A 20,688-nucleotide genomic window follows, 5' to 3' on the forward strand; every position below is an offset into this window, starting at 1 on the left:
TTATCACACTGACATGAAAATATTTTGTCTGGGCCTGCTCTTCAGCAAAAGTGAAGCTGGAGGGACATCTGGTGGCGTGCTGTCACATTTGCATCTGATGTTTTAAACCTTTGAATTAATCATACCATTGCTTTGATGTGCGGTGGGATGAGTTCTCCAAAATGTTCAGAAAAACAAATAGCTGAGCTTGACAGTTGGAAACAGCAGTTGAAAAAACAATCTCAACGTATTGCGCTTGCTTCTGAGCTTTCGACCGTATCACAGTCTTCATCAGCATGCGTGAGACAGTGGAAAGGTCTGAAACAAGCAAGTAAGTGGACCTTGAGTTGAGATTGTTTTGTCAAATACAAACAAGCAGCTATCATTGTAAACTGTGAATTTTCATGTGCTGGTCGGGCTAAAAGACTGTTAAAACTGTAAGGAAGACAGTGAAGCACACATTTACAGTATCTTCCATTAGGTGCTTGCTAACATGTAGTTTCTTCATCCTGAAGAAGAGGATTATCACCACTACCACTCTACCAATATAAGCAACACAGGATTTACCTCACCAGTCTTTCTCTGGATTTAGTTGTAGCATATTGTTTGTCTTTTGTTTAAAGCAGACTTATAAAGGCTTGAAGTCCTAGTAATGTTACCTTAGTACGGCTGGTGTATGTTAGCAGGAATTTAAGTTGTAACAGTGACACTACTGGTGATTTTATTACATGCTAGGATGCTCGCAGATGATGAGCACATTAACAAGTGCTATAGTGGCTTGGTGTCACTAATTTCTCAGATGCGAAATGAAATCTATTTTTCCAAGACTGTGTCTGGAGTCTGAATGAGCAGCTGGGCGGCCTTCATGTTTGCTGTATAAGACCTTCAACTGGATGATCTCCTGTTAAAATGTCCATGAACAAGGCACTAAACTTCTACCAGCAGTGGATGAATTTCCCAACAATAAAGAGCCACATTATTATTATGTAAAGTATTTCCACAGTCAAATTACACAGAGACTAACAGCTGGTCCTCATCAGTATTCCCAAAGCCCCAGACAGCCAGTTGTCCAATAAAGCTATCTGTGAGCTATTTGTCTTCAGAGATCAGTAGCACGCAGGACAGCCACGCTGAGACTTTCACACCTCCAGTGCCCAGTTCAACATGATCAGCAAATGGATAAACATGCCATGTGTTTGCAGCTGCACGTGTCTGTTGACTTTGGAGGCCCTGAGGTGCTGCTTAATGGTGAGTCTGGCCTCAGCAGAGGTGCTAAAAGTGACACCTTCAAGACACCATGACAAGATATCAGTGTTCACATACTCATACTTGGGATACCAAGACTTGCCATTTGCAAACAGAAACCATTCCTCTATGTACTCATACATCACATCATATTTATTGAAAAATAAATTACATGATCTCAACTTACATATTTACATTCATTCATATTTTTTTTGATGGACAAAATGCCAAATATCAGCTTACAAAATGCAACTAGTATTTTAAAAACACATACAACTATGGACAGAATGGCTAGTATTACTCATACTACTGACAACTGCATATTACTGCACTTACCAATGAGTTTTCTAACAAATTTTAACTGCGCATATATTTGTATAATAAAACACGTTGCACTGTATTAACTTGTAAAAGACTATATTACTTTTTTTGCATCCTTCTTGGTTGCAACATCCAAATCTGGCAAGAAAGAAACTGAAATTTCCCAGTGGCAGGTGTCCTAACTTGTGTAGCAGTTGAGTTTCACAAGCTGTTATACGAGTTTAACAAATGACCTAGCTAATAAATGTATGTATGTATGTAGGATCAGAAATACAGAATCAGAATCAGAAATACTTTATTGATCCCCGAGGGGAAACTCTTTTCTTCCGTACATGGCTGTATGTGTGGAAGTGGATGTGCATATGTCTGGGCGTACACCATATGTGTGTTTCAGTTTGCATGTAGATGTGGATGGTTGACCTGACCTGTCATCACTGGTATGGATGTGTCTGTGTGTGTCTGTTTATCACTCATAGTCACAGCCCAGTAGTTCTATCCTCATGGTGAGGGAGACCATCCAGCTTTTGGGGATGATTCGGATGAAGCGGGAGAAAATAGGAGGGTAGATGTAGTTCTTCACATGGCCGTTGTTATCTGTATTTCCTATAAAGGTCTGGATTTGACGAGAGAGAGAGAAAGACATTGTTTAGAATCACTTATCTACTACTGTCAAAGAAAACTCCAGTTACCAGTGAACTGGTTCATGTAATTAAAATGTCCATGTCCGTGTTTTGCCGCAGCTCACCTTGGAAGGGAGGTCCTCATCATCTGTGTACTGGTTCCACTGTATCCCATTGTCGCTGTACTGCAGAGAGTAGGACATGACATACATCTCTTTCCCCAGAGACTTGGCTCCTTGCGTTATGATACCTGTGATCTTCTTAATTTGGGGCAGCTCCACCTGAAGCCACTGGTTCATGTCATTATACTAGAGAGATAATAGAGATGATAGGTTTGACTTGTAGGTTGCTATGTGCACGCAGGATTTTTGTGTAGTGCTGTGGGCCTGTGTATACTGCTAGCAGGTCACTCAGATCCTGCATTACAAGAACAGCGACATTCAGTGTGTTCTACCTGATGCTCTCTCTAAAATTGGATGCATTAATTTCGGTGTCATGTCAGTATAGCTAAGGCACTTGTACCTTAGCTTGCCATGCATTGATGGTGCCCTGTCTGTTGAGGCGTGCAAGGGAAGGTTTCCAGGGTCCGGCGTACCAGCTGGAAGCTGTGGAGCTGGCTGTGATGCGATGGTCTTCTATTAGTCCACTCTCCATCCCCAGAGGCACCGAGCAGCCTGAGGCAGGAGATTAGACATTTCACATTTACAGGAACCCCAACTCTGTGACAATACTGGAGTACAGACTGCATGTACACGTGAATTTTGGTGTCATTTGGAGAAAGTATTTGTAAACCAGGAGAAATGATTTATCATAAAATATACAAAAAAAACAGATTTGCAAATTTACCATGGTTAATCTGGGGCACATGGTGGATGTGCATAGCAAATATGGTGAAATTATCAAAATGTTTTGATGAGTTAATAAAAAAAAACATTGTTTTTCCAAAAATGCAAGTTCTTGTGTGGCTAGTGAACAACGTACAAAATCAAGAATAGGTGAAAATAAATATTGACCATGAGGTGCCAGAGAATCTTTGACAACAGTTTTGCCACTCTGTGTTGTAGTATGTATGGATTTAGCATATTGTGCAAATTTGAAAAAATCAAATAAAATTAGAGGTGGAAATGGGCGTGGCCTAAGTCAGGAGATAAAGCTTGATATAAGGGATGCGCGCATATAAAGTATTTGAAATTTTTCAATGACTTGAGTTCTTGCCATATTCACGCACATATACAGTAACATCTTACCGTCAAGCTCACAGCCGTAGAACTCCATGCGGACTGTGGCCTTGTCGTACCAGTCGATGGGGTGGAGCCTAATGAACCGTCCAATCACGGGAGGAAAGAAGGTGTTTCTATTTACCTCATAGACTTCCTGGTTTCCAGTGAATACCTGGTGAAAGAGGGAGAGACAGACAGAGAGAAGTAAAGAGGTGATCACACACTTCTCTCTTAGTTTGTAGCTGTTTGCGTTGATCAACAAACTTCCCCCACCTTCCTGACGTCCCTGCTGTCGCCCTTATAGAAGATCCAATTCTGGCGGTCGCTGCTGTAGGAGATGCAGTACTTCATCACAAACTGGGAATAGAGCATCTGCCTGGCTCCCTGGGTGGCCACCTGGCTGATCACAACTGGCCGCTGGAAGTCTACCTTTTCAGGGAAAAGCCCACAGGTGGCAGATTGTATTCACATAGAAAGCAAATGCACATATGCAAATATAGTCAAAGATACACACACACTCACTACACCTACAACACATACCTGAATCCAGCTGCGGTTCTGCTCTGTGCTCCATGCGTTGTATTTACCCTGATTGTTCAATCTGGCAAGATGGGGCTCCCAGTATCCTTCAAAGATAGAAATATTGTCATTCCTCTCGTGACATATTTGCTTGTAGAGCTTAACAGCAATATTTATGCACAGTGTATTTGTTGCCAAAACAGATGGGTGCAGACAGGAGGTGGTATGGCTACCTCTAGTGTTGATTGCTGTGATCTGGTTGTCTTTGACACTGCCTGATTCTAGACCCAGCGGACGGTAGCAGTCTTGGATGAGACATACAAGCAATATCTCAATATCATAACATAACAGTATGTCAGTGTGGTTAGAAAATCATACTGTAAATGCTGCAGAGTGTTTTTTAATTGTTTGTACCATTATCTAGAACCAGAAAGAGGGTTTGCATGCCCTTCTGTTGGTTGAAACCCACTTCTGTCTCCAGCTGCCACAGACCAGGTTTGGATGGATACATCTCCAGAGTAGCAAAGCCCCCTGCAAAGAAAGTTTGGTACAGTAATTAAGTTGAAACATACTGTCTTTGCTACATTGTTGACGTCAAATATATCCAGTAGCTATTCTCTGCATTAAAACTGCTTTGAGGTACAGACAACCCAAATACTGTAGAGTGTGTCTTCTATTCAAAACTCGAAAGCACAAAAGCAGCAAAAGATGTTATTCTGTATTCACTTAATAAACAAACATGTTGCTCACCAGGCAGCAGCGGGTAGACGGCCTGTCTGTAACTGGTGGTCTTCTTGTGGAGGAACGTCTGTCCATGGAAGTGGACACTCTGAAAGTCTTTGGGAGAACCCATGTTGATCAGGTGCCAACACACGAGCTGGTTGGTGTACATCCTCAGGCCCTTCAGGTTGTATATAATGCCATTGATGGCTTGGGGAAAAAAACAGACAAAAATAAATTTTTATCATTTTTGGTCAGGTGACGTTGTTTTTCTGTTCTGTAACTGATCCTGAATGCATGGAAGAAGAGGTATTGCAACTCAGTGAATTATACCATATTTTGACTCAATGGTATATTATCAACAGTGGCTGTACATACTCTTAAGTTAGCATGTTATATAAATCTTGGTTATCATGTTCAAAAGATTTCAGGAGGAGGATCATTTAAACCAGGCTAGTTGATGGTACATAATGCATTACAATGGAACTTGAAGTTCTCCTTGAAGTCGGAGTCCATAACTCTCTTTCGGCTTTTCCTCTGCATCATCTCGTGGTTCTTCTCGTAGTACCAGCTCTGCGTCTCATCAAAGGTCATGAAAAGCAGCGTGAACTCCCTCATGTCTGGTAAATTCCTGTCCAGGGTTCCCTCTCGACACACCAGCAAAGGCCCAATCAAGCCAGAGTGGATGTCCCTTTCCTAAGAGACAGAGCATACATTAGGTTTAATATCAGTTTTTTTTAAGTGAATGCATTCCACTGTGCTCAACCCTAACACATACTTTAATGTGTCACATTAAGTTTAATCTTAATTTAAAGCTCCTATGTGCAGAATCTGTATGTGATTTAGCATCTTTCAAATGATTCTGATGACATGTTTGTAGAAAAATCACACAATCCTGGTGAAAATTGGTGCAGTGTGTGTGTTACTTTCAGCTCATTCATCTTTGTCCCGCAGTGTTTTTTATGCTGCCACTAGGGGGTGCCACAGTCAGAAACTCAAATCCTACATACAGTGGCTTTAATTTGTATTTGTAAATAGCATTTCTTCGACGTCTGCTATACTAATCTTATATTTAGTTAATAATTGTCTACAAAGTACAAATTACTCACAGGATTAACACCTGAATAGTAGGCCCAGGTCCGACAGTGAGACTCGCCTGGCATTGGCCCGACCATAGAATGGACCTTCCACATATATGTGAAGGTAGTATTGGGTTGAACCTCATTGTCATATTTATACCAGTACTTGGAGCCATCGTCATAGGACAGACCCTCTGTCTGCTTGGTGTAGGAAACCCCATTTGGGTGTAAGGAGTACGGCCGGTTGGCTTTGTTGCTGAACACCACCTGCAATACAAAAAGAGTTAGATGAAAAGATCATATGTACTGTAAATATGAAGCTACAGCCAGAAGCCAGTTAAACAGCTAGGGAAACAGTTAGCCCCCTGCAGGAAGTTATTGTGCCTGGCCAAGAAATAGTCCAGGACATAAAACCACAACGTGTCGTTTTTACACGTGTGTGTTTTTGTAGGGATCAAACAAATGAGATTTAACAAGTTAATTACTGAGCTTTAGAGATGGTGGTAGACGGATTGCCTTACCTTTGGATAGAGCATGACTAGCCATTCCCCTGGGTTCAGTCTTTGTGCTAAGCTAAGGGGCTGCTACCTGTGACCTCATATTTACTGTACAGACACAAGAATGTTATCAATCTTAATCTTATTTAACTCTCGGCAAGACAGCAAATACGTGTTTTCCCCAAAATGTCTAACTATTCCACTAAAGCATGGTTTACATAAAGCAACAATCAAACATGTAAATGTTATATATATTAAGAAAAATCATGACATATGCAGCTGATGCTGACAGTCTTACCATGATGCTTTGTCCAACCTCTGCCTTGATGACAGGTCCCAGGATGCCTAGATGCTCATCTAACTCTCCACGGATGTCAGGTGTGTTGAAGCTACTGTCCATGTAACTTCGGAAAACCACCTTGGTGAACTTAGTTACTTGGCTGTTTTCTTGCGACTTGTCTTGCCTCCTGTGGTGATAACAGGAACTTATTTCAGCTTTGCATGTGTACGGATGTGTACCTGCTGTACAATTTTCCAATAAATCTGAAGAGTCATGTCTTTTCAAATGTCATGTGAACTTATCTCTGAGCTTACCTCTGTCCGTAACCAGCATAGTCCCACTGAACCTCCTCTGCAGCGATGAAGTAAGTCTTGACATTCGGGCCTGAGAATTTTAAGTAGTATTTGGTGGTCTCGTCCAGGTTGAGATTCTTGATGTCTTCATGACTGCTGTAGGGGTCTTTGTATGTCACATACTCATATTCGTTTGCCTTAATATCTTGCTCATAAAGCTCTAGATGACGTGGTTCGCCCCCAGGGACATACAGCTCGTAGTCACTGAAATCGGGCCGGGGCACACCGATGACGACGGGCATGTTAATGAGCTCCTCCTCATCGGAGACAGGTTGTGGTGCCTGGGGTCGTGACCCGCGCGGGGTCATGCCTGGATTGAACCCACGAGGAGAGAATGGTAAGCCGCTCCTGGCCTGAGGCTTGTATTCCTTCCTCTTCTTTGTTTTCATGCCTTGGCCCTTCTGGGGCCTCTGTCGGAGGTTCACCTTCCTGGTCTTCTTTTTTGGACTTGGTGTTGTTTGAGGGGTCTCTGTCCCCAAATATTTTATCATGTAGTCAGGAGTCTCCATGGGTACCAACTGGTGAGTTCCCTCGTAAGTCCAGTTGTGCCCCTGCGTTTTGACAGAGGTGGTTTTAATCCCCTCTGTATTGTTTTCTTTAAGGTAGATAATCACTTCTTCACTGCTGTGTGAGGCAGATACCTCCTCAGCATTGTTCTTTCTTACTGCATCGCTGGGAAGGGACATGTTAGCTGAAACCATAGTCTCACTGGGGAAACTTTCTGCAGAAGATGTGTGGTTCAACTCGCCAAGAAGAGCTGTGACATTCTGCCTACTCTCGGAACTAATCTCCCATGATGAATTTGATCTGGATATATTCACCGTGACGTTCTGTAAGGGCTCAGTTTCGAGCAAAATGTGTGTTTCATTTTCAAGGCTGGAATTGGCAGTTTCGGAGGAATTCATCTGAAGTCCATACTCTGGCTCTGCTGCAGTGATTAGAGAGTCATTGCCACTGGTTTTATTGTCTGTACTCTCCACTTCCAACTCAAAGATGGTCACGTTGCGTCTGTCTATGCTGCTGATGTCAACCTCTCCAACATCAGATGTTGGAATAGACAATGAATGGTTTGTTCCATCTGCTGTGTTATTCTCATCTTCCTTTTTTGTACTGCGTGAGGGAGAGGTGACATTGCCCTCTGGTGTACTGTGGAGATTGTTGGTGCTGCTGGAATTGGATAAAGGCACAGAGTAAGAGAACACGTCCCCTCTGGTGAGTCTCTCCTCTGAGTCCTCGGCCAAGATCGTGCCCACAGAAGTCTGGTTATCACCAGTCTGGGTTACATTCATTCTTTCAGTCTCCAAGATGGAACCTGAATTTCCTCCTAATGTCACAGTAAGATTGGTAATCTCTGTAGATTCATTTCCAACCTTTGATAATGCTGTAGCATTCTGAAATGTTGTGTTCTTTGTGTCAGATACTGCAACATTATCCAGATTTGAGACAACTACAGAAGCACTTGTAGTTATACTGTCATTCTTTAGTAATATATTTAGGATAGAAAATAGAATAGAAAAAACGGTTGTGTTCTCTGTTTTATACACAGAAGAACTGTCAAAAGTTGATGGCGTACTACTGTTCTGCATATGTGTTGTATTTTCACTGATGCTTTGGTTCTGCAAATTAACTGCTGTAAGGTTTAGTCCATCCTCTTTCCAATTTGAAAATGATGTCTCATTTAGTGCATTTGGCTTTGGAATGGAGGTCTGATTTTTACTCTTTTTCTCCTTAAAATTAAGGGTGGTATTCATATCTCCATCAAGCACATCAATGACATCATAGTCGAGGAAAGAGAGGTCCAGCTCCTCCACATCTGAGCTACTAGATCGGTTCTTCAAAGACCTGAGACCTAATTCATCTGCAAACATGTCTGTGTAAGCATCGATCTCCGCTGGCATTTCTATTACAAGCTTTGGCGTCTCCTCTACCTTCTTGATCTCATCCAAGCCCGGAGGCTTCCACACATTATATTCTTGTACATTTATATTTGTTGCTGAATTTTCATAGTCAGTGTACTCATACTGGTAGTCACGATAGCACTCAACATCCTGAAACTTTACGCGCATTCCTTTGGTTGTCTCATGAGAATTCAGGGAAGCCAGAAGCCAGACACCTGGGTCAAGAGAGATACACAAAAATCATCATATCAGTAGTCTCTAAAAACTTACACATAGTATCACACAGTCTTTCTGCTGTCACAATATTCAATATTCAATTTATACTCAAGTTAAAAGTATCCCTACAGATTGAATATTTAGATACACAATACACAATCTGACATAAAAGAAGGCATTGTAAGCCCTGACTGACCAATGTTGTCCATGTTCATAGTGATGGTCTCTCCAGTCATGGGGTAGAGGCTGAGAAAGTCCTCTGTCCGCTCATTCAGGTCAAATGTATGGCCGTAGAAAGTAGCTGTCTGGATGTAGTCCTGTGCTCCAATGCTGGACACGTGCCATGTTACAACTTCCCCATTGCAGAAGCCCAAGAGCGGGCCGCTCTCAAACACATAACCATTAATTGCTGTCAGGAAAATTTACATGAATATTAGTCGTCTGACAGGCAGCTGGAGGCAATGCAGTTAGATGTATGAAGAAATAATTGAGTAAATATATCATATCTTTTAGGAGGAGCTTTTATCATCTTAGATTAGATTAGATTCAACTTTCTTGTCATTACACATGTACAAGTACAAGGCAACGAAATGCAGTTTAGGTCGAACCAGAAGTGCAATAAGCAAGTGCAGGATATAAAGTGTGTGCATAAATGCAGGATAGAGCAGTATTATGAAAATATTTTACAAGTGGTGCTATGGACATTATATACAGATGGCATTACTATAAACAGAAGTGTACTGATGGAAGTAGTGCAATGAATATTAAGTAGTGCAAATTATGGACAGAAATAGTTAACAGTGCAGTAGATGAGTTATTGCAGTATTCAGTACATAGTACTGGAGTGCAAATGATGCAGTATATGTGTAAATAAGTAGTATGGTAGTGCAAATGAACATGTGGTACATGTAGGAAAAAAAATAAAAATTTAGCAGCAGTAAAAACAATATGGCAGCAGCATCCGATTATGGAAAAACTCACTGTGCATGACATTGGACTTATAAAAGTCTGCGTCTGCCTTGTTGACTTTGGATCGATCACAATATTGGCGAATGTTGTCATCCAGGTACCAGCTCTTGTTCTCATCGAACACAGCCAACAAGGCATGCTGCTCCTTGTCTGCTTTCAGCTGTAGAAACAAACCAAAACCTCTATTCATTTTAAAATATCTTACATTTATAGTATATTTTTGATAAATAAACAGTTTTCTGTTTCAACATATCTAGTAGGAATGTGTATATCTGTTAGACTAATATCAATAATCTACCAATCTTGCATTGTTAATTAGCACTAAACACAAAATACAGCTAAGGTTGAAGGGAATGTCATTGCACGTACTTGGTTATAAACCAAAGTATTGGAGAAATTAAAATTTTGACCTGATGATGGCACTATATATAAAGTTAAGGGGTCACCAAAGTGATTACAAATCATCCTGAGGGCAACATGAATGTCTGAACCAAATTTCATGGCAATCAATTCAGTAGATGTTGAGATATTTCACTAAAAAACACCAATTTCAACCTTATGGTGGCGCTAGAGGAAAAGTCAGGGGATCACCAAAGTCAGTATGGATTCATCCTCTGGGGACCGTGAATGTCTGTACAAAATATCATGGAAATCCATTTAATAGTTATTGATATATTTCAGGCTGGACCAAAGTGGTGGACCAAACCGATCGACAGACAGACATTGCCGACCCTGCAGCCATGCGTTTGAAAAATAAATCCAAAATCTTTTTACCTGCACGTTCCTGACATTGAGCGACTGACTCTTGCAGATGAGGATTGGTCCTATTAGTCCTGAGGCGATGTCACGTGGTGTGTCCACTGCACTGTGGTACACTCGTGTCAAACATCGAGAGTCTCCGTCCAAAGGCTCATCCTCTTCGGCCACTTTCCATAAATAGGTGTGTGTCTCACCTGGCTGAACACCATGAGACTGGTTGCCTGGCAAACACATTGAGCTATACCTTATCAATTTTATTGTAATAGTTTTATATAATCAAACCAGAGTGGATAGTCCACCATACTCAATTTTACAGTGAGTAGAGATTTAGTACCTCCTGCTGGGTAGTTGACTCCCTCTTCTGACTTCTCTATTGTCAGCCCATGTGGATAGATGCTGTAGGGCCTGGAGGCCATGTTCTTAAAAACAATCTGTAAAAGAACAGGAGGATGTGTGAGGACACGCAGTCAGTAGACACATGACTCGTGAGTTTGTTCTGTGCTCTCAGTCATTGACTTGAAATAACCCTGACTATGAGGTTAAAGTGCTGACTTTCAGCTTTAATTTGATAGCAGATGAACAGTGTAGGAACTGTAGCCATTTTTATACATAGTTCCCCAATTTTAGGTGACAGTTATTGAAGTTTAGATAAACACAAACTTAAATCTTAAATATTGATTTGCAAATCCTTTGCTGAAATCCAAGAACAGATATCAGCAGACACTTGGTACCGTTCCTGGTGATACACTGCCAGACCAGCTTCTTTCTAACTTGTTTCAGGGACGTTTTACATTTAATCTGTTCTATAAGTAGTAACACACCTGTTCAGTTGGACTTAGGTCAGGTGACTGACGTTGCGAGCCATAAATGTTCCACTATTTGGTCATAAAGAGCTCTTCGGTTGACTTGTCCATATGTTTAGGATCATTGTCCAGCAGCACCGCCCTAAAATTGGGGCACTGTGTTTAAAAAGGGCTCTGAGTCCTACACCGTTCACCCAATATGTATGTGATGTGCCCTTAAAAGTTTGAGGCAGACGTACAGAACCAAAACAATACTTGTGACTATACTGTACTGTATTTCAAAGGTAGTGCCTCATAACGGAGAACACAAATTTCAACTGTTTTAAGGTCTCTTCATCAGCTGCCTGTTAGTTTTAGAATATACTTTACGATTTTTCTGTTTTTAAATCATTCAATATACTGTATTAATGCCTAAATATTTGTTTGACATGCCTGTAAGATGCATCTGTTCCAAACCCTTTGTTCCCTCAGCCAGAACTAAGACCTATGATGAAACAGCTTTTAGAGTCTATAGTCTTATAGGTGACCAGAATCTGTCCGCAGTTTTAAACCAGGCAAACTCTTTTAGCTTAGCATTTGCAGTGCAACACTTTTTGGCTTTTTCTCGCACTGTGTTCTGATTTCTTTGTTAGTGTGTTCTGTAATAAAGTGTGTTATGTGAAGCACTTGAAATTACAATTTAGCTGACAAGGTGCTATAAAATTTTATTTGATTTTAATTGAACATGATCTCACCTTGATGACATCTCTGATTTGCGCTCTGATCACTGGGCCCAAGATCCCAAGCTCATTTTTCCTTTGCTTGGTCTCTAACTTTTCAGTGAAAGACTCATTTTGGTACAGCGTGTACACTGCCTTCTTGTACTTTCTCCCTATGCGTGTTGATGACTGTCTCAGGTACTGGAATTTGAAGTTCCTACACAAAAAGATACAAGGTTTTATTTAATTTTGAGACATTGATATAACTTCCATAAACAAACATGACCATTTAAAACACTGGTGCCACACATCCTCAAGACTGCACTTCAAGCTGTGTGGCACCGGTGAATCTGTCAGAGTTGAGAGATTCTCTTAATGGATGCAGCAGAGTGAAAGACGGAAAATAACTCCTAATATGTTTAGCCTCTTCAGTAAAGCAAAAGTGAAAAGAAAACCAGGTTTAGTGGGAAGAGACACACTAATCAGCACTATCATAGTCTCCCTTTTGACAGTAAACAGAGCGATGTGCTGTACATCAGTTCATTTAAAATGCTATAGCAATAAATGAAAATACTACAGAAGCACCTTAAATTAATTATAAACACAAAGGATATATTTTGCTACAGAGGGATATCTGATAAGTTTGCATGTACATCTTTAAAAATGCTATGAAACGTATAAAATGCTTTAAAATGTATCTGTAAATGCTGCTTACTCATCAATGTAGTCATGCATGTCAGGTGCATAGTCCCAGACAATTTCCTCAGCAGCTATGTAGTATTTCCACTCCTTGCTGTGTCGTTTTTGTTCAATGGTCATCCTTCGCTGGGGTGCGTTAAAGCCGGCACACTTCTTCACATCCACGAAGCCATGCATGCCAGCTGCAAAGGCAGAAACACGTTTTTTCTTGTAAATTTAGTTACATTGGTAAAAAATGATCTATCAATGGTGGATGGTGGAACGCTTACCTTCCATGTGCTTGATGGTGTGTGACGAGAGCAGCCAGCGGCCTGTGTGGATAGCCACCATGCTGGCAGTGGTGGAGGAGCCACTGATCAGGCCCACTGACGACACTTTATGCCCGGTCTGCTGCAGCACCTGCCCGTTCATATGCACTGAGAATACCTCCGGCTCTGAGCTCATACCCACCAGATGCAGGCTCACAGAGGCATAGGCACACACACTGACATCTGGAAAGAAAACAGGGAACTGTTGGTCACTTTGTGTATTTTATCTTCGACTTGTTTTGCTTATGCAGAGCATCTGGTGAATGGCTTTTCACTGACTGTACATCACATACACTGTGGCGTCTACCACTCACCATAAATCTGTACAGTGGTTGAAGAAGTATTCAGATCATTCATTTGAGTAAAAGTAGCCACAGCAGTAAACTAATACATCACTAGCGAATCTCCTGTGTTCCAAAGTAAAAGTAAGGAAGTATTGCCATTAAAATGTTCCATCATGAAGAGTGGCCCTGTTAAAGTTTTGATGGATTAACTAAGTGATGATTAAGTACACAGTGATGTGTTATGATATACAAAGGTAATGGACAAGTTGGAGGCAAAGATTGCCAAAATTTTTCAGTACACCTCTGAGTGCCTTATTCCATTTATACAGTGGGTACTTATCAAGAACTGAAACAATTATTTGATTAGTCAATTAACAGGAGAGTAATTAACAAGAAATCAGTAAATTGTTTCGGTAATCGTTTTCAAGCCATTTCAAGACATCATCTGGGACTCTAGGAAATTGTGATGTGCAGTTTTTTTCTAACATGTTCTGACTAAATGATCAATCCAAAAATCTAAATAATTAATTGAGGAAGGAAAATAAATGTACTTGCAGCCCTACACAACAACACTACCAAACCAGAAAAATATGAGGCTGTGTTTAAGTCATCATTAATTTTTTAAAGTGTGTTTGTAGACAGTTTAACCCATAGGAGTGTGAAGCATTAATATTGTTGCTATGGTTACTTGCAGTTTACTATACCAGTACTTTGCACCATGACTTAGAACAGCTGTTAAACTATTAACCAGAACTAAAGTATGAGATGTCCTTATAAACTGTACAGTTCTAGTATGAGCTGAATATAATAATAATAAAACTTTATTTATAGAGCACTTATCAAAACAAAGTACAAAGTGCTTCACAACGAGAGAAATAAAATACCAGAGTGAATGATGAAATATAAAGAAATAAAATACACAAAAGCAATAAAATAAACAGCCAGTTCAGGTAAAATCAGGATCTGCTTTCAGATTAAAATGTGTTTTGAGAAGAGACTTAAACGAAGACGCTGACTCAGACAGCCTGATGTCTTCGGGCAGGTTGATCCAGAGCCTCGGGGCCCTGATGGCAAAAGCTCCGTCCCCCTTAGTTTTCATCCTGGACTCAGGAACAGACAGGAGACCCCTGCCCGAAGATCTCAAACTACGTGAAGGTTCATAAGAGATTTAAAGATCTAAAATATAATCTGGAGCCAGGCCATGAAGAGCCTTAAAAGTAAGACAAGATCTTAAAATCAATCCTAAAATGCATAGCAATGAAAGAAATACCATGTCTGCAGATGACCTCACCCAAAGGAAGCATGTATAAGGAGAACAGTATTGGTCCCAGAATTGAACCTTGAGGCACACCATACTTGATATGGGAGAAGGATGACATGAAGTTATTAATGCTGACACAGAATTTCCTATTGGACAGATAAGATGAGAACCAGTGTAGTGCAGTGCCAGATAGCTGAAGTGATTAGTCGATAAATTTGTTATTAATTATTAATCTTTTAATTGTTGATTATTATTTATTATACGTTTAAGAAAAAATGCCAAACATTTGATGGTTCCAGCTTCTCAAGTGTGAACATTTATGTTTGTCTTAAATAAAACTAAACTGAATGCATTTGGGTTTTGGACTGTTGCATGGAGAAAACAAGACATTTTAAAGACATTAGTTTGGGCTGTGGGAAATTGTGATGGGCAGTTTCACCATTTTCTGACTTGTTATTGACTAAACAATTAATAAAATAATCAAGATGAAAATATTTGTTCGTTCCAGCACTATAATTATCGAACAACAAAAGAGTTTAAGTCATCAGTGTCTTTGTAGTCAGGTTAAGCCATGGTAGCATGAAGCATCAACAATGTTGTTATGGTTACTTGTAGTTTAATATATTTTCCACACTGACTTAAACCAGAAGTAAGTCTGAGGTATCCTGTTATACAGTTTTAATGCACACCTGCCAGCCAACAAGTATTTTCTATTGCCGTGATATAATGTACATTATTAATGTTTTAGGTCCAGATGGTGCTACAGTAATTACAACGACTCTTTAAACTGTTCAGTAGTTAAATCTAGTAATTTGTCAGATTAGTATGATTTTACATGTTTTGTATGGAAAACATTATCTGCAGAGTGCCTAGCAACTGTCAAATAAAATGAAGTATAAAGAACAATATTTCCCTCTGAAATTTAAGTCAAGTAAAAGTTGCAAAACATGGAAAAAGTTTTTTAAAGTACTTTAAAGTCATCTGCATATCAAGATAAAACAAACAACTGACTGATTGGTTCACTCTCTAACTGAGTGACAAAATGACTGTTGGACAGACTAACCAGGTAGTGATCCCTCTGTGTATCCGTTGATGGTGTATTTGACGTGGTTGTCTGAGGCATGGCCGTTTGGTTTGTACCTGCTCTCTTTCTCATCAAAAATCCCAAAGAGGAACACATACTCCTGGTTGACGGCAACCTGATTCCCCGACTCATCCAGACTGCCTGCAGAGAGAAAGAATAGTGGAGAGAGTGTGAGAGCGATCAGAAATAATGATCAATTAATTTAGATATTTTGTAATTTGCGGGCAAAAGTGAAAACACGGCCACATTTTATTGCTTACCAGGCTTGCAGATGAGTAAAGTACCAATGAGGCCTGAGTTGTAATCCTCCACAACATTTTGGTGGGAGATATAGGTGTAGGTGAGACAGGTAGGGTCATTTGGCTGTGGAGAAACATCTGACGTAACCTCCCAGTAGTAAACGTGTTCACTGTTAGGCTGCACTACGTCATCCTCTTTCTCTTTCTGTGATGTGTTGTCAAAGTAGTGGGCTCCTGCAGAAAAAAAGGCATTCCGTTTGAATACGAGAAAAAACTCTCTGCATTATGGATAAAGAAAGAATCACGGCCTTATTAAATACCATTGACTTCCCTAACAAAATATGTGAGATGGCATTCCACTCAAGTCTCAAAATAATGAAGACTTAATGAAGAGTTTCCTGCAAGTTGTTCTTTAATTTTGATTTCCTCTGCACTCTGACTTTTGCATTAAGAGCAAATTAAAGACTACTGAGTTAATTTCCTACATCCACAATGGCACTAATGTTTTGTTATTTCTCTCCATATGAATGGACACAGACAGTGATTTCCTAAGGCTTAGCACTGCTTCCTGTTGGACTTCAGTACCGTCTACTTTGATAATCTGCCTGTCCTGGTTAATATTTTAGAAAAAGACAAACAAGGTTGTTTGTTGTGTTGGCCAATCTTGTGTAATTATCAGAATGAGTAACATCATGAGCACCCACAATGACCCCAACAGACAGATTGCGTTACAGAGTGTCACTGGTGTCTTCAGGTTTGCCACAGCTGTCAGATTCATCTGCAGCTGGGCTAACAGGCACCCACCCTCTGACTGTTTCCCGTAAGCGACCCCGTGTGGGTGGAGGCTATGTAGTCCAGTCGCCATGTTTCTGAAAGTGACAACAATCGTCTCCCCCTTCTCTGCCCTCAGTGTGGGTCCGAGTAGACCTGCAGAGAAAGACGGCCTCAAGTTTATTTGGAATCAACAGCGCTTGTATGTTTTGGAACATCATCATGACACATCAAGTAACATAAAGTCATACTGACTCGTCCCTATCTTTCTATTATTGCTGCTGATTCACTGACTGTTACTGACCAGCAAATATCTTTTCACCATCAGCCATATTTTGTAATGTACACCAATGCAATAAGCATGATATATATTTAGCCTTTCTGGTACTGTTTCATTTTTTTCTCTTACTGTCCTAATACTTTCCTAAAAAAATAATTAATATGTAACTGTCCTGGAAAACAAAATGTACTTTGGTACTAACTGGAGGGAAACTGGAGAAAGTATTCAGTCGGGATGGTTGTACCTGCTGATTTATTAGTGTTTGTAAAAACAGAAAGAAGTCAAACAGTAGTTACATAGAGTCAGATTTTTTCAAGTTATTAACAATTTCACAATCCTTTCTAGGAAATTCATCTAAAATTGACAGCTGCTTATATACTTTACTAACTGTGCTGTTCTGCATATTGGTGACACATAAAAAAACAACCTAAACTGTCTTAGTAAGGTCAAGTGCTCAATCAGTTTCCCGATGAAGACCCCATAAGATCAAAACCAGTCGCTGTTTTAAGCCAATAATAATGATTACAGGCTTTTAAAATCTCCAAAAATCACCAAAAGCCTCCAGAACAGCTTCAATACTCGTTGCCATAGATTCTACAAGTCTCAAAAGAAAAGATATTCCCTCATTTGGTGTTTTAATTATGGTGACGAGTGTGCTGCCTGCCGAGTCTCTCCAAAATCTCCCATAGGTGTTCAATTGGGTTTATCTCACTCAACACACCACTCAGTGAACCGTCGCACCCTGCATGGAAGCATTTATTCACGTTTGTCCTGTAGTTTCACCCGTCTGTATAATCTGTCTAATTGCACTATTATTTTCTTTTATTTCTATTTACAAACTGAAATAAATCAGCAGGTATTCACCAAGTGTCTCAGCTGAAAACATGTTAATTGTACATTTTGTACATGTTATGTACCAAATTACATAATTTTACATTAAATTATCAGGAAATAAATGTTTCTATCTGGGTGGACTTGGAGACAGGATGAGTGTTTCTTAGGAATCAGAGCCAGACAGACTGTCTTCTCATGTAAATTGTACGGAAAGTTTACCTAACCAGGAGGGATGAGTCTTAGCCTGTCTGAAGTCTTTCTCATACTCCCGAAAGACCACTTTCTTATAGGTGGGACCAAGCCTAAGGAATTTGGGAAAAACACATGTTGTATACACTGTACTGCATATCAACAAGATATGGACTTTAAGATATGAAGGCACACATTTCCATATATGATCCAACTAATGTGTGTGACCCATTATGTGTTTAAATGTGTGTGTGTGTGTGTGTGTGTGTGTGTCATAGTAACAATGACACTATTACAGGATGAAGAACAGGCTGCCAAAGAAATTAAATAAGGACAGACTGGACTGTTTTTACAAAGTACAAACAATGTCAGTTACAGCATGTTAGTGAAGACTTCTTAGATGTGCTTAGGTGGACAGAATTCAAATAAAGAAATAAATAACAATGAGACAAAAATATGATATAAGATAATAAAATCACCAAATATTGTAGGAATCTCACAATGAATTAAAATAAATAGCACAAATCGTCCAACCAGTATCCTACCTGTGTGTGTCATTGCCAGAGTAGTTCCAGTCTATCTCAACAGCGGCAATGTAATAGTGTCTCTCCCTGGGTTGGTGCTGGTCTGCTTTGACATGGAGGACAGTCAGGAGAACCAGGACGGGCAAGAGACACCGAGCTCCAGCCCGAGCACAGAGTCTCATGTCTGGGATCAATCCTCCAGGTGATACCGGTCTGCTCTCCAAGTGAAGGAGCTGTGATCTGACAGAGAGGTGCCGCTCTGTGCTTTATCTGTCAGTGACACACAAACACACACACACACACACACACACACACACACACACGTGAGTTTAAACATTGTGTCCCTGGGCAATGAACTGTGTCTCTGCATATTGTTTTTCTGTCTCTTGTAATTGAAACCTCATGTGTTCTGCTGTGAGTCATCCCTAAGGGGTGTGCTAATTCCCATCATCTTGTGAAGGATGGGATGCAAAGTGGGGATGAGTGTTGAAAATTACATTGCAAATTTCTCATGAACGTCCCAGGAAAACAATAAAAACATGTCAAAATTCAAGAGCTAAACTATTACAGTATGTGTACTATGTGGAGGCAACCCATCCCAAACTTGATTTATTTATTTATATTTGTGGAATAGATACATTCTTGTTTAATTTATATCATTTCAGCGTACATCATTTGTGAGCACCTATTAAACTGGTGTAAGTTATGTGACAATAGACATTTTTAATAAGAATAACTGCACTTGCCCCAAACAACAAAACAACTCTGTTACCACTAACCTTTTTTCACTCAGAGCTCTTGCTAAATTTAAACATACTGTAGCTCTTCAAGAACTTAGTACATCTCGTCTTGATTTTTGCAGTTCTCGTTATGTAGGAGTCAGTTTGTCGGCCTTATCTCACCTGCAGTTCATCCAAAATGCAGCAGAGAGGCTCCTAACTGGTACCAAGAAGAAACAGTATATCTTCCCTGTACTGGCCTCCCGTCACTAGTTATGAGTGAAATACAGAATTTAGTATTTTATTAGTTTTTAAAGCACTGCATGGACTATACTTGCCCTTCGTTATTTTATACATATTGGATTATTATTACTGAGTCATTAAAGGGTACAGCCACCCTTGATTTTGGAAGGAGTACAAACATAGCTGCACTGACCTGTAAGGGTTGAAAGGTCTCTTGAACCTCTGACCACACCAAACATCATAGCCAGGTGTGATCTGTAGTAACTGTGAACACACCCAGCTGGGATGTGCATGGGATTATAGGGCCACGCTACAGAACTGCTGCACAGGGTGTGGAAAAAGCATGTTGTCTGGGGGAAGTTACTCAACATAAGCAGTGTGTGTAATGTAGGCTAATGTGAAGCCAATTTAACTACTTTATATACTGCTGAGTAGTTTATAGCAATACATTTCCTACGTTGATCATATGTCGTGGACCGAGAGAATTTTAGTGAAGAAGAAGTAGAAAGTAGCCGAAAATGGAAATAATGAAGTAACGTACAGGTACTTTGAAATTGTAATTAATTAATTGTGATTAAATGTGCGTAATCAATTTCCACCTAGACTTGACTTGCTCTGCTCTGACTTGTATTTCATGCTCATTTAGGAATAAAAAAAAAATAGTGTGTCTACATATTAGTGGCCCTCAAAGCACAACAACATTAGACAGTAAAATTCAATAAAACAAAAAACACAACACTAGAGAAACACAATAGAATTTCACAAAACAAGACATCATGACACTTCTCACCACCACAGTACAGAAAATAACATTTCGGGGGGGGGGAGTCTACATTTAAAGAAACGCAAAATATTAATACTATCAATATTGCCAAAAAAAATTTGTAATATAACAGGGGAAGTATACACAAGTCTGCATATAGATAGCAGCTCTTTTCTTAATGATGTGTTTGTTTTGTTAATGATGTTTTAAGCGTTTTGTCCAGTGTTGTTGTATTTCCCCCCTCAGGGCCACCATAGCGTATTTAGCCTAATAATCACTAAATCTCTGTGTGACTAAGCAAAAGTATGCAAGCC

The 20,688-nt window shown here is 40.0% G+C and overlaps 1 protein-coding gene across 2 annotated transcripts; it reads right to left on the bottom strand.

The window, feature by feature from the left end:
- Positions 1 to 1,356: 1,356 nt before the first annotated feature.
- Positions 1,357 to 18,910, bottom strand: f5 (coagulation factor V). 2 transcript variants are annotated; one of them, XM_044216692.1, is made up of 25 exons: positions 18,671 to 18,901; positions 18,156 to 18,238; positions 16,856 to 16,978; positions 16,073 to 16,285; positions 15,792 to 15,953; positions 13,145 to 13,366; positions 12,892 to 13,057; positions 12,213 to 12,393; positions 11,010 to 11,106; positions 10,691 to 10,896; positions 9,929 to 10,076; positions 9,144 to 9,356; positions 6,795 to 8,946; positions 6,499 to 6,667; positions 5,734 to 5,970; positions 5,104 to 5,320; positions 4,655 to 4,834; positions 4,319 to 4,435; positions 4,138 to 4,209; positions 3,926 to 4,011; positions 3,659 to 3,814; positions 3,413 to 3,557; positions 2,688 to 2,839; positions 2,291 to 2,473; positions 1,357 to 2,158 (listed from the first exon to the last, which is right to left on the bottom strand). In XM_044216692.1, the coding sequence occupies exons 1-25, from the start codon at positions 18,829 to 18,831 to the stop codon at positions 2,012 to 2,014; spliced, it is 5,988 nt and encodes a 1,995-aa protein (XP_044072627.1). In that variant the 5' UTR covers positions 18,832 to 18,901; the 3' UTR covers positions 1,357 to 2,011. The 2 variants fall into 2 exon arrangements, 1 of the variants encoding a protein (XP_044072627.1); XR_006380129.1 differs by lacking the exons at positions 1,357 to 2,158; positions 2,291 to 2,473; positions 2,688 to 2,839 and having other exon boundaries at positions 3,415 to 3,557; positions 3,659 to 3,810; positions 18,671 to 18,910.
- Between the last annotated feature and the right edge of the window lie 1,778 nt (positions 18,911 to 20,688).

This window comes from Siniperca chuatsi, linkage group LG12 (assembly GCF_020085105.1).
Source record: "Siniperca chuatsi isolate FFG_IHB_CAS linkage group LG12, ASM2008510v1, whole genome shotgun sequence".
Classification (NCBI taxonomy): Eukaryota; Metazoa; Chordata; class Actinopteri; order Centrarchiformes; family Sinipercidae; genus Siniperca; species Siniperca chuatsi.

Coding starts and splice junctions, on each gene's coding strand:
- f5 (XM_044216692.1), bottom strand. CDS start 18,831: ATGAGACTCTGTGCTCGGGCTGGAGCTCGGTGTCTCTTGCCCGTCCTG. Junction 16,979..18,155: donor GACTCATCCCTCCTGGTTAG/GTAAACTTTCCG, acceptor CTTTCTCTGCAG/GTCTACTCGGACCCACACTG. Junction 2,159..2,290: donor ATGAGGACCTCCCTTCCAAG/GTGAGCTGCGGC, acceptor CGTCAAATCCAG/ACCTTTATAGGAAATACAGA.